This window comes from Melanerpes formicivorus, unplaced genomic scaffold (assembly GCF_026170545.1).
Source record: "Melanerpes formicivorus ecotype bairdi unplaced genomic scaffold, bMelFor1.0.p_v2 SCAF_14, whole genome shotgun sequence".
Classification (NCBI taxonomy): domain Eukaryota; kingdom Metazoa; phylum Chordata; class Aves; order Piciformes; family Picidae; genus Melanerpes; species Melanerpes formicivorus.
The window spans coordinates 7,736,020-7,750,717 of NW_027142366.1; the positions used below are offsets into that span (position 1 = coordinate 7,736,020).

The window sequence follows — 14,698 nt, forward strand, 5'->3', positions numbered from 1 at the left end:
AAAAAAAAAATTAATTGTCCAAAAGTGACATCAAAAACCACTTGAAGCTGAACATGGAAGTTGCTTATAAAGCAGTCATTAGAAAGGAAAAGTAGATATTGTTTAAAATGATCACCTACAGATTACTGTAATCAACAACTTGCAAGTTTCCCATTTCTGCAATGGGCAGCAGGGCTGTACATCCAAGATATTTAACCTTCTTTTCCCTAAGGAAAAAAAATATACAGCCACAAACATTCACCATGGAGCACCACAACCGCGTCCCTTTCCCCTTCATGACCTGCACCGCCAAGTGCTTTCGTTATTGGGATGACCTTCCCAAACACCATGCCAAAATAGGGAAGGGCCCATCCTTGCAGCCTCAAGAGATTTCCTGACTGTGTGCTTGCTGTCTGCCTGTTTGAGAAGGGGAACGGCTACAGAACGCGACCGTTCCCCTTCTGGCACCAACGTACATGTTGTAACTAAGGAACTCCATGTCAGCAGATGGCACAAAGACTGGGTACCAGCACAACACATCAAACAGCGGTGGTTTCAGATTGAGAGTTGACATATATTCACCTTTTGGAAAAAAAAAACAATAAAATAAATATAGTGGAATGAAAACTGAATCAAAAAAGGGAAAGAACAGATGACTACCATCCATCAAGGATGCACATATCTGTGCACTTGGGAGGGGGAAAAAAAAAAGTTATCAGTCATTTCAAAGAAAATCTTGAAAATAAAATAAAAACCAAAAAGTTTGCACTTGTTCCTGGTCATAAACAATCTCACAAAAATCTCACTTTTGGAACTATTCCAATTGAAACCATACACTGAATTTATTAATACAGTATCAGTTTCTTTATGTAAAAAATCTTTATACATAGTAATAAAAAAGATAAAGGCAAGATGCATCAAACAGAAATCTGCTGGTTGTTTTTTCCTCCGTTCTTACAGAGCCGCTGATGACTACCTGCGCTATAAAGAGCTGTGTTTCTGACTTTCTGTCTCAAGCATCTTCGCCTTTGCTTGTGATAAGGATTGTTCTGTCCAAGCATCCAAAAGGACAGATGCTGGTGATGGGTTTTTTTGGCACTTACGCTGGCAAACTGAGCTTCTTTCCCTTGAGTACTGTAAGGAAAAGGAGGAAAAGAAAACAGTTAGCAAAACAAAGATGCGAGTTGAAAGTACAGACTTCATGCTTCAAAGAAGGGGGCCTACAGGAAGGCTGGGGAAGGACTTCTCAGGATCTCAGGTAGTGATAGGACTAGGGGGAATGGAATGAAGCTGGAGGTGGGGAGATTCAGGCTGGATGTGAGGAGGAGGTTCTTCACCATGAGAGTGGTGAAGCCCTGGAATGGGTTGTCCAGGGAGGTGGTTGAGGCCCCGTCCCTGGAGGTGTTTAAGCCCAGGCTGGATGAGGCTCTGGCCAGCCTGATCTAGTGTGGGGTGTCCCTGCCCATGGCAGGGGGGTTGGAACTAGTTGATCCTTGTGGTCCCTTCCAACCCTGAATGATACTATGATACTATGAAAACCTGTCATGCAGTCACTCTGTTACAAAACGGGTGCCCTGCAGGCAGCCCTTTCAAGCTTGCCCCTCTCCCTCTCTTCCACACATCCTGGGTAAAACAGACAGGATTTGACAACCATTCCAATCCTGCCCTCTCATGGCACCCTGAATTCTCACTTTTCATCCCCACAGATCATTCCAGCCTATGACTACAGTTTCTTACAGAGCAATGACTCTTGTAGTTACATGATGGAAGCTGCAATGTGAGTAAAGGCAGAACTGCAAATGCACTCATCAGCAATGAGCTGCGTAAACACCTAGGGTCTGGCAAAGTTAATGTTGAGAGGGGGAATTTCAACCCACCACAACACCCAAAGTCCTTCGGCCTTTTAAGCTATTTAAAACACTGAGAAAGGTGTCTGTAAGCATGGAATCCACACAAAACCATGTGTGCTGTCAGGAGAAGCACTAGGATCATACTCATCAATGCAAGTCGACAGCAACACCTATTTACCACATTTATCTTAAACATCAATTAAGTTAATCAGGCAACTTATGCACTTATAGTCTATCCACGCCCAAAACCAGCCCTCAGAAATGCCCTGCACTAGCAGGAAGTGTACTTGATGGATTTATCAAGCAGATTCCAGTGATAATCTGCACCCAGAATTAACCACCTGGTAACATCAATGTAACAGGCATTAGCTGCTACATTCCCCAACGTGAAGCTGGAAGTTACGATGTTACTTACCTTTTGTAACATACAAATAGAAGAAGTCACAGTAAAGAACAGTCTGGACCACACCAGCAACAACAGCTATGAGGTCAAAAAATCCCTCAAAATAGTAGCGCCAAATCCAGTTGACTAAGTACAAGGCACGGTACAGACCCAAAAAGAAAAGATAGTGAGTAGTGATGGTCTCTGCTTCCCCAGTTTTGCTGATCATAAAAAGTTGAGGGAGAATAGCAACCGATTCAAGATAGATGGAGAAGGTCCACAGTATCTGAAAGGAAATAACAGACAAAACAACCCACAGGTATATTCAGCTGTCCTACTGGTAACAGAAGCACATAAGGCATTTGCCTTGACTTTTCACTCTAAAACATTATGAATCACAGAATGGCTTAGGTTGGAAGGGACCTCAGAGATCATCTGCTCCATCCTCCCTGCCACGGGCAGGGATGCCTCACAACTAGATTCTGCTGCTCCAGGCCTCATCCAGCAGGAAAAACTAAGCGTGAGCTTCATAACCAACCACAAGATGGTAGGAGGGAACTCTTGGCAGAGAGCAGGCTCTCCAAACCAGCTATCTGCTGAGCTGGCATGCTTACTCCTGAGTAATCTCATGTGCATCCATCAGTTCAGGATGATTACACCTTCAGCATGAAATACACCTAGCAGAAATGGTGCTGTGAAAAGGTGCAGGTAAGATGAAATCCTTTCTTTCCATGTTGCTCCAACTTTGTGGCTTAAAGCAGAACAAAATTTAGAATAATGCCTCAAAGTGCTGCAATTAAAATTCTTTCCCACTCTAATTAAAAACTTGAAAACTCAAATAGAAAACTGAGCTATAAAACCATATAACAAGTTCAGTACACTTCAAACAAGCATCTAAAGTTATTCTTTCTTTTGTGGGAAAATTGCCTGTCTGAACTCTCTACAATGAAATGTTGTTATTTTTTCTTCTGACAGGAAAACACAGAGCTGGATTTCAAACACAATGCCATTCTTTCTAACACTCTGCAGGTCCTCTGCCATTCTGTAAACTTAAGAAGTATTTTCATTCCCTTTTGTTTTCACCAGGTGGCACCAGCTATTCACAAACTGCATTCTGGGGCATTTTAACAAACACAAAAGGAAGGACACTTCTGCATTAATACAACCATCAGGGTATGCTGGGAAAAAGACAGCCTTCTGCCTGATAAAATAATCAATGCTGATAATAATGCCAGTCTCCTGAAGGGCCTTAAATTTGCATAGAAGTCTACCCTGTAAAGATGCATAAACAGGATTAGCTTGAACCTACTGAACACAGACATCTTGAGCATTCTTCAATCAGCCCTAAATGCTTATCTTCATGTTCTGAATATTTTAGAGAAAGAAGTACATAACCTTCTGTCCACAATCAACTCACCTCCAGGGGAGAGAAGTCATGATTGACAAGAAATGAGAGTCCACCAACAGGAACTATCAGAAACTCCACTCTGAATGTGTCATGGTTTCCATCATAGGTGGCCTTAAATTTCATGTAGATCAGGTACACAGTGGCATACGAGCAAGCAATGTAGATAAGCTAAAGAGCAAAGAATGAAAACACAAAGCACAGAGGTTACAGGATTAGCTCAAACTCACCAAACAAACACTCCCACACACTAAGGGGAACAAGCACTGTCTTTTTTTAGTTGTTTGCACTGTTTGCTCACATGCTTGTGCAATTCCAGGCTACATGGTGGTATTTAACTTCTCAGCTGAGTAATAATTCAAAACCAGTGACTCTGGGCTCTACTGGTTTTGTTACTTTAAAAGCATCACCTTGCCTCAGGTTGAAGTGACTGTCCAAAGTCTGGAGAAGGACTAAGCCCTTCTGCTGCTGCAGGGGAAGCACTGGCCTAAATCATTTACCTGAAAAATGTGCAAGTGCATACATGCAATAATGATGGAAGGAGTCTGCTAACATTCAAAAAGCCTGGGAGTGTTGTGGCTCATGTAGCAATTAAAACCCTATTCAATAAGCCCCATCCTGACTCAGTCATTTAACATACCACAAATTAGTCAATCTGATTTCAACCTTTAAACATCTCTAAAATATGAGAAGTGGCAAATGGTGGCAAGTGGCCAATGTTCCCCACCAACCACAGAAACTGCAGAACTAACAGAGTGCTAGAAGCACTCAGCCACAGCTCAGTTTCTATTTCACCTTATTTCTAACACTAACACTTCCATGGGGAAGAGGTATGGAATCTACTGTGCCCTAACAATTAGAATAGGCAAATAGGCTTATTTTGCAGAAGAGAAAACAGAGTGAGAGAGAATACGTGACTTTGTAAAGGTCAGTCCACCATCATCAGGACAGAGCTCACATTGTCCTGGAGACAACACAGTACAGTAGAGACTAGACAAATAGTTCAGGTTATGCCTCAGTTTCATCATAAGGATTAAATACTGCAAACCACTTTCAGCACTAAAGCTAGCTTCGTTACAACTGAAAAGTAACAGACTAAAACCCCACTGTTTGCAGATGGTACTCATCATTAGAAGTACTGCTCACAGATAAAAAAAATGCTGCAAATACTATACTCAGGAGCTCAGAAACCAAAGACTCTCCACTACACTAGCAGTTTGGCTGACTGAGGAGAAAGCACCACAGGATGGTATATCACATACAGGGAAATCCTACTACAAGTCTAAACTAATTCCAACTGGTGTGGTCATAGAAGACACTAAGAAAGTGTGACTAAACCTCATCTCCTTAGTAAAGAACTACAGTGTGGTTCTGGACACTCAAAAACTTTTACCTTTTAAAGATACCAAAATAAAACAATGGCAGAAAAATGACTGCAGAGCAGAAATGCATCCAACACTCAGATACAGGTACCATGAAAAAGAAACCAAGATACTGCAAATCACAAAAATTACTGTCTGCAGGTCTTTAAGAAAGGTGGACAGTGTCTGTGTGTGTACTTCTGTATATATTCCTGGAACACAGGAGAAACTCATTTTCCTCAGTAACTGATGATCACCACCAGACAAATACAGTGTTGGCAACTGTAATTTAATATTTCTTTAAAAACATAGAAGGAAATATTAACTCTAAAGAAATTAATGGGGTTTTGCTACCAATTACAGCATTTTTCTGAGGTTAGGAAGTTTGTGCAGCTATGCTCTGGGTAAGATCATTTGTATCATGATACAGGACTGATAAGACAACTATATCAAACAGTCTCTCTATGCAGTAACCTTTAAACCTTGTAACAGGCTTCCATTTTGCAAGCAAACGCTGGATTTGAACAGAGGACCACTCCTTCAACACTGGACAGTTCAGTATGCAACTGAGGATCACAAGTGTCATTTCCCATATTCATTCCTTCTTTGGGTAGGAGGGCTGCAGAGCAGACCTTGAACCACAACCAATGAATAAACTGCAAAAATCTCTAGCTGCTCCTTTAGTGCTTCCAACCAAGAATGCCAGTATTCTCAGAACTAAAAAAAGCTTGTGATTCAAGAATATTCTACTTAATACACAGATTATCTAGACTGTTAACATTAAAGATTAAACATGCACATTTGACTTGGTAAAAGACAATAGCGTGAGTGGGTTGAAGAGCTGCAATTTTATTTTGACAGTATTCTTCAGTAAATTTTGCAGTATTGATTATCTAGTCTTTCCTCTTGGCAAAGATATACTACTACCCTTTAAAATAAAATTGAAGAGCATCAAGAAAATCCAAGAAACAAGGAACTGGATTGAACAGGTGTCTGCTCCAGTGCCACAAGTGCATTAATTCATACTGGTGCCACAAACATACTGCACTCTTCCAGTCTACTGCTTTATTTTCTTGTACTCAGCACCAGAAATTGCAGGATTAAGAAACAGAGAAACCAAGTTTGGGCTTGCTGACATTGGGTGGGCAGTGAATGGGGTATAATCTGATGGAATCTACATTCCTGAAAGCGTTCTCCTGTCAACTTTCGATCAGCCTCTGACCAGACACTAGCTGCCATTCTGGCAAAGCATTCTGAATACTAATTTACCTTGTAGTGGATAAAAAGAGGTTTACTTAGGCTCTAACATCTCAGTTGAGAAACAAAATGTATTTCAACCATTTCCCCCCAAAGCTTTTATTTTCAGTAACCAAAATGGTGTTTGTTCTAAATGTCAGTGTCACCATGCAGACAGTTTTTCAACCCTGCATGTAAAGCGTAGGGGAAAAAAAGCAGGGTTTTAAGTCCATTTTCCACACTCTTTATCCAAAACCTGTCTAGAATTTGTTCTGCAATAACTGTGCAGTGAGCCATTTAAAGAGGCTTTTTATTAATTAGATTACCCACTCTGCATGCAACATTACTAGCTTTTCTAACTCAGCAGCATACTCTACCTTCATAGATGTGTTATACAATGAAATGAATGAAGTGAAGAGGTCCAGATAACGGGTAGTGAAGACCACTGCAAACAGAAGCTGGCTTTTCCCAGAAATACCTAAAGTGATAAAGGAAATAATTAATTATTCAAAAAGTGATGATGTGCTTCAAAACACTTGATGCTAAGGATGAGAAAGGCCATATCTTTAATTTCTAAGGAAGCTGATTACAAAATCAGAACAAAAATTCAAGCTGTACAAGGAGAGCTGTAAGTTCATGTAGCTCAGTAGTAGTCAAGTACCCCTGCATTGCCAAGTGTTAGCACTGCACAAGATTCAGAAATTACTCATAGAACATAGCTTGCTAGTGGTATTTTTGCAGATTACACTATATGTTCTGCACTATCATTGGGCACTCTGCAGCAAGGCTGCATTAGCTTTCAATTCTGAAGAGTGCTGTCTGCACATTCTTTAGGTGCTGAGCAGCTGGAAAGGTACAAGGGCAATAGATACTACAGATCCAGTGATAATCACATAGTATGTAGCACCAACAACATGATTTTAGAGGAATAAATTGATTTCAAAATGTAAGGCAATTCAATTCAGAAACTTAACTGACATCACAGTAGGGGAAAGAAAAAATGTGGAACAGACAAAAGCAGATACTACTATGTACTGTAACAAAGTTCAAAAGGAGAGAAGTGAGCTAAAATGACAGACAGCTACATTGCATTTTCAAAGTAACTTCTGATTTTAGGCTGAAGGACCAACATCAAAACATTTGTATTTAACTTCAGCCACTAAAGTAGAGTTAGAAGCATAAAAGCTTTGCACAACCAGTCACTAAAAGCTGCTGAAAACCGAGGTGAAGCATTGCTCTGTAATACTGATGTGGTGGTGTGTCACAGTGGGGGGACAAAACAACCTAGCCTGTGCCTCTCTCTTGTTATTCCAATTATTTTTGTTTTCAGTCATCCAGGGTGAAAATATTTGAATCTGTTCAGCTAAGCATGGAAATAAGGTTCAAAAGACAAGAGGGGGGAAAAAAAAAAAATCATCTGTGACAGGGTTAAGATGGAAGGCTGAAAAATCCTTGTCCCTTTACACAGAGATATTGCCGAGAAAGGCTTTTATTAACAGTGCCATAAAGCAATTAGAAGGAAGGCTATCTGCTATGGCTACCAGCTGCCTTGTCACTCTGGCTTAAGAAACACATTGAGTATGTATAAAGTCCCTTCATCTGGGGCAGTTAAGTACAGGAATGGCTGAAACAATCAAAAAGGGTTTTGTTTGCAGCTTTCATGAGTGAAACGTCTACAAGGTGAGTCTAAAGCACCACCTGCAGAACAACCCACCTGCAGTACAGGAAACAGCAAATGCCTCAAACCCTACAGTTATACAGACTGTAAAACCATAACCCAAAATCTGCATGTATTAAAAAAAAGCCATGCTACCAACACCACCTCACACCCCCCGCCCCCAAACAAAAGCAAAACACTTCCCAAAGATTAGGGGGAAAAAACCAAACAACATTATTTGACACTTCTTGGAGTAGAACGACATTGCAAGTGCAGCAGCAGGCTCTCTCAGCTGCATCCCTGGTGTGCTTGCTGACATTACACCTCTCTCAGGCCAATAAAAGCTCCCAGCAAGAAACACTGTCCTAAGGTCAGAACCCACAGGACAAAGAAATCTACCTGCACAGATTACAGTCCAGCATCACACCACAGGATGTAACTACATTAAATTATTTAGCATTATCTTATGTAACTGTGAACAGCAAAAAAAAAATTCCCAAGACACTAATTATTGATAATGGCTATAAATTTGGATCTGAGAGTATCATCACATAAATACAAGTAATATACTTGACAAATTCCTCTGAGCCATTGCCAGCTTCACCTTCCCTCCACAACTCAAAAGCTGTAAGTTTTACTACAACTTCCAGTATTTACACTCAATTATTGATTTTCAGAACAGTCAAATGTTCTTGAAACACACCCTAAAGCCACATTGAAACTAATGCTCACATTAGGTAGGCTAAGATTAGCAAAATTTAATCCAAAGACCTACAGGGAAACAGGAAAACTAGGAGAGAGCAAGATCCATACCACACCAAAAGCAGGGGCGGGAACCAGGTAAACACTGCTGGGTAAATGGGACACGTTTCAGTACTTCAGGAAAGGCATAAATACTGCCACAGCACTCGCCTTGCAGCTAGGAACTGCAGCATACTGAGACTGCTCTCATTCTCGTCCTTCTCCCTTTCCTTTTACTCCCACAAACATTACTGAGCTCTTGATCTGCATAAACACATTTTCTGTTTCTTTTTCCCAGGCTCTGGGTTCAAGTTTCAAGGAGTCAAATATCTCATTTTTGTTTCATTCCTATTCATGGAAAGACTCCTTCAACTCCTGCACTTAGCTTGGTTAAAAGCACGAGCATGAAACTTTAATTCAAAAGCTCAGCTGATTTTCAGAGCCAAGGAGGTCAGCAGAGCTGAACTCATAATACTTTCTCATCTAACTTGTGCTATTCAGAGCTAGGGGAAGAGCAGTAGGCAGCAGCAGTTAGCCTGACTGTGAAACATGTGCACTACCTACTGTGAACTGCATGTCATAACCACAACATCTACAAACAGAAGTTTTCCAAAGGAAAAAAAATCAGTCCATGCTTTGTCATGGAGACTTCACAGACTTTAAAATAAGTAGCTTTGTACAGTATTGAAGTCCACATCAGCCAGAGACCCACAAGTTCTTTAGTTCTGCCACTGAAGTACTAACAATACAAATTCTGTACTTACAATTAGAAACAATTAAATTTGTGTTTAGAGCTGGGCTGATTTTATTTACCAACTGAGAAAGGCAAAATTTGCCTTCAAAGAGTGAGAGAAGAAATTCCCAAGCTACCTAAAGCAGCATTTTTTGAGGAGATACAGACAAATTGGCAACAATCTCTGGCTAAGTAGGGCCTAAAGTCTTCAACACAGCATATGATCAGGTCCATAGCAGATACATAAACAAAACTGTAAGAGAGAAACTACATTCCCTAGCAAAAGTATTACATATTTACTATCCATGCTACTTCTTTTAGAGTATTAAGCATATAATTTGACAGCCCTGCAACTGCAGGTCACCTTTATCCCTTGACAAATGACATTACGAAAAGCAAATCAATTTTCAGGCAGTAATTCAGAGTGTGAACAATCTAATTTGACTTGGAATGCGTTAGAAAATGCAGTCTGAACATGACAACGCTGGAAAGCACAAGATTCTTCAGGTCTCATGAATTTCCTAATTATGACACAAAGTCAATAGTGGAGTTACCTGCTATATTCTCCACAGCTCCTAGTAATTATTTTTGAGCTGTTATTTGGAGTGACAAACATTTTGCCAAACTCTAAATCTAGAAACTCAAACTAGTCATGCAAAAAATTGCTTCCCTGCCAGCTCTGAAATCATGCCTTGATTTGCTTTCCCCTTGTTCTCTTTTTAACATATTGACTAAATTAAGGGGGGGGAGGGGGGAAGTTTGTCAAACACTGAAAACAGGGTGCTTCATAATGCAGATTATCCTAGCCTCACCTATGTTCCTCAGTTACAGGAGTGACTTCCTCAGGAAAAAAAAAGCAGGGACTGATGTGTCTTCAGAAAACAGCAGGTTGCAGCAGAGGTACACAAGCTGTCTCCCTCTCGTTTCAGCTGTTTTTACAGGCCTCTAAGCTCCTCTTGGAACAAAGGCCTCAGACACACACAGATGCAACCAGAAGAGAGGACTCGGCACCATGTGGTTTGCCAGCTCGTCATGGATCACAGCCTACAGCTCAGCAATCGGTTAGAAGCCTTTATTTATTTTCTAAGCTACTGCTTCAGAAGTGCAGTTGAGAGCAGCAGCTGTCTGGCTTACCCGCATTTCTTTAGTCACCAATAAGCATGAGGTACATGTGTTTGTTTAACATATTAACTGCTCTAACATGCAATGTAGAGGAATCACAGAAGGCCCAACAACGGCAGGCATTTAGCAGCTGCTCAACTGGTAACTCTTATGGGGTGGTTGTTATTGTGTATGGCATTACAGACATACTTTATGCCACTACGTATTTATGAAGTTTTATTAGTAGAAACCACAGCCAATGACAACAAACCACTACAAGGAAAGAGGATCAAGCCCCAGAAATAAAATTTCATGTTCTGAGAGGCTCTTCTCATTCTAGACAAACTTGTCAGGTCTCAGACACTAATCTCACAGAAGTAAAATGGAAGACCCTAAAGAACAATCTTAGAGAAACACATTCCTGTTTCAGGGTTTATTTGCCTCTGGCAAATTAAAGAGACATTTTCTACTGACAGGGTCCATGAATGTGTATTTGTGTTCAGGGACACTGGCCAATTAGGTGAAGACAAGAGCTGAGTGCCTTAGATAATAGTGGCCCATTTACCCTTCTGTGTTGGAGAATGCAGTACCAAAGACAACTATTGGTATAATTTCTTATGAATAAATCCCTATTCTGATATAATTAATTTCTTATGAATAAATCCCTAACAACAGGGATCCTCACTTGAGGAAAACAACATCAGAGCACTTTTTAAGCAGAAAGATGGGACTAGATTACATTGTACTGTATTGTGCAAAAAAAACTCACGTCCAAAGGTCACTTAAGAATCTCTTGGCTAAAATCCTACTTGAATTTTAGCCTTGCACTAGAATTCCTCATTTTCTCTTCAGACAGCATGAGATACTTGGTTTTTAGATCATTAACTCTGTTTTGTTGGTAATCTTGACTGCACTTCTTAAGGAAGACAGAGGACAGAACTCTACAGAATAGCTCTCCTCCCAGAGCCAGACAATTCTTGATGCACTAGACCTTGAGCCAGGAAGGTTCATGAGGAAGGAGTTCTTATGCTTCATGACCTCAGAAACAATAGTTCTGTGCTACCACTGCATTCAGACCATGGAGTCATTTGCTTGAACTCGTCTGTGAAGAACAGTTTTTACTTTATGTGTGCTTAAACCCAAAGCTATCAGTTCACTTTATTTTTTCTTTTGTGCTATCAAGTGATTAGCAAAAATCACCCAGACGCGAAACATGCAAAACCTGTGCTTCCTCTTACCTGTAGTGCAAATTTCTTTTATTTCCCCTTTCTCAGTTCTTTCAGATCACAGCTTAAACCAATTCTTCACACTCTTAACTGAGTAATTTACAGATACATCTGATCAACAGCATTAACACAGTATTTGAATGATAGCTCATGTCAACACGTGGCAAGCTGATTTCAGCTAACGAAGCAGATTTCTACTAATGAAGATCACTAGAGAGAAGGCAAAGCCAAACTCAGAGTCAAACCCCAGTCCACAGAAAAAAAATTCTATTTCCAGTGTAGATGCCCTGGGTCCAGGTAATACCCAGAGCACTGACAGACCGGTTTGACTTACAGCAGCTGCTAGTTTTATGAAAGAAACCAGCCATGCTGCAGTTAGAAGAACTGCTTGCAATTCCCTCCAACCACCACACCGTATATTAGGAGAGAAAAGGCAAACCACATCACAGGGAATTGGAGCAAGCGCGTACAGAACATGGGAGGAAGCAGCAGCGTTTCCCACCCGAGCTGGCAGAGGAGCCGCAGGAGGGGGTTTCTCCCGGCGCTCAGCCCGGAGGGCGGCCGGGACCCAGCTCCCACCCCGCCACACCTCTCCCGCTGCCACGTCAGACCAGGCCAGGATCTCGACTGAAAGCCTATTCACCCCGGCTAGGAATCGCTCTGCTAGCTTCCTGCTGCAGCTGGTCATGCCAAGAGGAAAACATCACTGCAACCTTAAAACCGGCATGAACCACAGTTTAATTCTTACCTCAGCGAAAGGAGAAAACAAAAGGCAAGAAGCGGGCCACTTAATCGGCCGCAAATGCAAACCAGTGCGTGGAGGGAAAGGGAGGGAACGAGGGAAACTTCAGGATCTGCAAACTGCAAGTCAGTACTCCCAACGCTGCACCAAAACGGCGCTTAGAGCTGCCCTGCAAACAGGCAGGCGGAAGGCTGTGCGCTGTCAGGGAAGGCGAGAAAACAAGCTCCATCTCCTTTCCCGATAGCGGCCCGGCGCGGGGAAGGGAGGGAGGCTGCCCGCCCCGCGGGGGATGCATTCCTCCCTCCTCCCCTCCTCCAAACCTGCCTCCCCATTCATTCGCTCGCCACCGGGCAGTTACATAAGGAAGGGGCGACCCTCCCGGGGACAGCCGAGGTGGCGGTGCTCGGGGATCGAAGTACAAATAATGGCAACCTTTAATGGAATCGCGGCTCCCACGAGTACAGCCCCAACCTCGGAGAGAGGGATGCGGCTCCCCTTTCCTCCTCCCGGCTGCCCGCCCGTTTCCCCACACCCTGGCTCTGGGGGAGGCCGAGTTAAGAGGGAGGTCGGTCAGGACAAGAGCTGACTCCCCTCTTCTCTACAGTGAGCGATCGTCCCTTTTCACCTGCCCGGGGCGAGCTCTGCTTTCTCGCCCCGGGGCTCTTCAGAGGGTGCTTCAGAGGGCACAATCCCCCTTTTCCCATCTCTCTCCACCACGGCCGCCCCTTGGGCCAAGTGGGGCAGGCGAGACCCCGCCGCACTACCCCCTGCCCCTCCACTGACGCAGTCGAGCTCTCCTCACGCAGCAGTCCCTAAAGGGCGGCAGACGAGACCGCAGCACCCCCTCGTCGCGGCGAGAATGCGGCGATCTCGCCCAGCCCCCAGCGAGGATGCCTCCTAGCACCGCGGCCCAAAGCTGCCCGGCTGGTCCCGCCACCCTCCCCTCTCCCGCCCAGCGGCCTTCCGCACGCACCCGCGCAGGAGCGGCTCTTCCAGATCTTGAGCAGCAAGATGATGATGGCCGCCAGGTGGGACAAGTCCCCGGTGAGACGGAAGATGTTCATGGCGGCGGCAGAGGCAGTAGCGCAGCCCGGAGCCGGGGAGCGAAGATGGCGCAAGCTCAGCGGGCACCGAGCGACGTGGCCCGGGGACGTGGCCAGACAGCCACCGCGCCCGGTGCACCCTGGGAAACCGGAGGGAGCGGCCCCGCCCCTCTGCCCGCGCCCCCGCCCGGCGGGGCGACGGAGCCGTTAACGCCGGGGCGCGCTGCGTCCCGTCCGCCCGGGTAGGGAACACACACCGATCATCCTCCGGTCGCCCTCAGCCCTCCTTCCCGAGGCGCTGAGGGGAGCGGCCGGGCCCAGGCCCTGCAGGGGTGGGCCCAGTATCGGTGGGGCCTCAGTCCCACCCCTCCCTGAGCACCGAGGTCGTGGGATCGGGTCCCGCGCAGGGTGGTGGCCGTTAGTGAGAGCGGAGCAGGCCACGCTCCCTTCTTTTGCCCCGAACTCTTCAGAAGCCCTTTCACGTGAATAAAATGGAGATTCTTTGTTATCAGGCAGAAAGCAGAGAGCGGAGCTGTGCAGCCACGAGCGGCTCCGGCAGCACCTCGCGGCCCCAGGCGCCCAGTGGCTGCCTGTCAGCAGAACGAGGACCCGGAATGAACGGGAGAGAGAAGCTGCCGTGTAATTCAGCCATCAGGCGTTTGGCAAGTGCAGCGGTTGATATTTAATAGCTATTGTCATGTTTTGTGAAAACGAACAATTGCCTTGATTCGTGTTTAGTAGTGCAAGCGTGTATGCGGATCTTCCAAGGAATAAAACAGTAATTATTCTTTCCAACAAACAAGGCTTCACGAGTTAGCATGTTGCCTCTGCAGCCCGGAATCCCTAAACCTGAAGGAGGACATCACCATCAGTCCCCCAGTTCAAAGAGATACTTCCTCTTAAGTAACTCTCTAATAACTCTCCCAAGGTTCACTGTAAAAAAAACCCAACAATCAATACCACACAAAGCCAGGAATAGCCACACAGCAATGACATTAAAATCTTTTAAAGGGCTTACATCTTCCCTGAAAGAAAAGACGGCAAGCTTATTTTATTAATATGTACCCACAGTGGGACAGAAAGAAGTTCACTTATTTTCAGAGATTTGAAATCAAAGCCTGTCCTCTTAAATCACTGTTTACAAGTACAGCAACACAAGTCCTTGACAAGCTCCATGATACCTCTTACCCTACACCTGTAATGTCCTATGAGATTAAATGTCAAATTTCAAAAGTGTAACAG

The 14,698-nt window shown here is 43.9% G+C and overlaps 1 protein-coding gene across 1 annotated transcript; it reads right to left on the minus strand.

Moving 5' to 3' along the window:
• Positions 1-986: 986 nt before the first annotated feature.
• On the minus strand, positions 987-13,585 carry KDELR2 (KDEL endoplasmic reticulum protein retention receptor 2). Its single transcript, XM_068146778.1, has 5 exons — positions 13,387-13,585; positions 6,591-6,691; positions 3,629-3,787; positions 2,245-2,497; positions 987-1,113 (listed from the first exon to the last, which is right to left on the minus strand). Exons 1-5 carry the CDS (start codon positions 13,475-13,477, stop codon positions 1,079-1,081), a joined length of 639 nt encoding a protein of 212 aa, XP_068002879.1. The 5' UTR covers positions 13,478-13,585; the 3' UTR covers positions 987-1,078.
• Between the last annotated feature and the right edge of the window lie 1,113 nt (positions 13,586-14,698).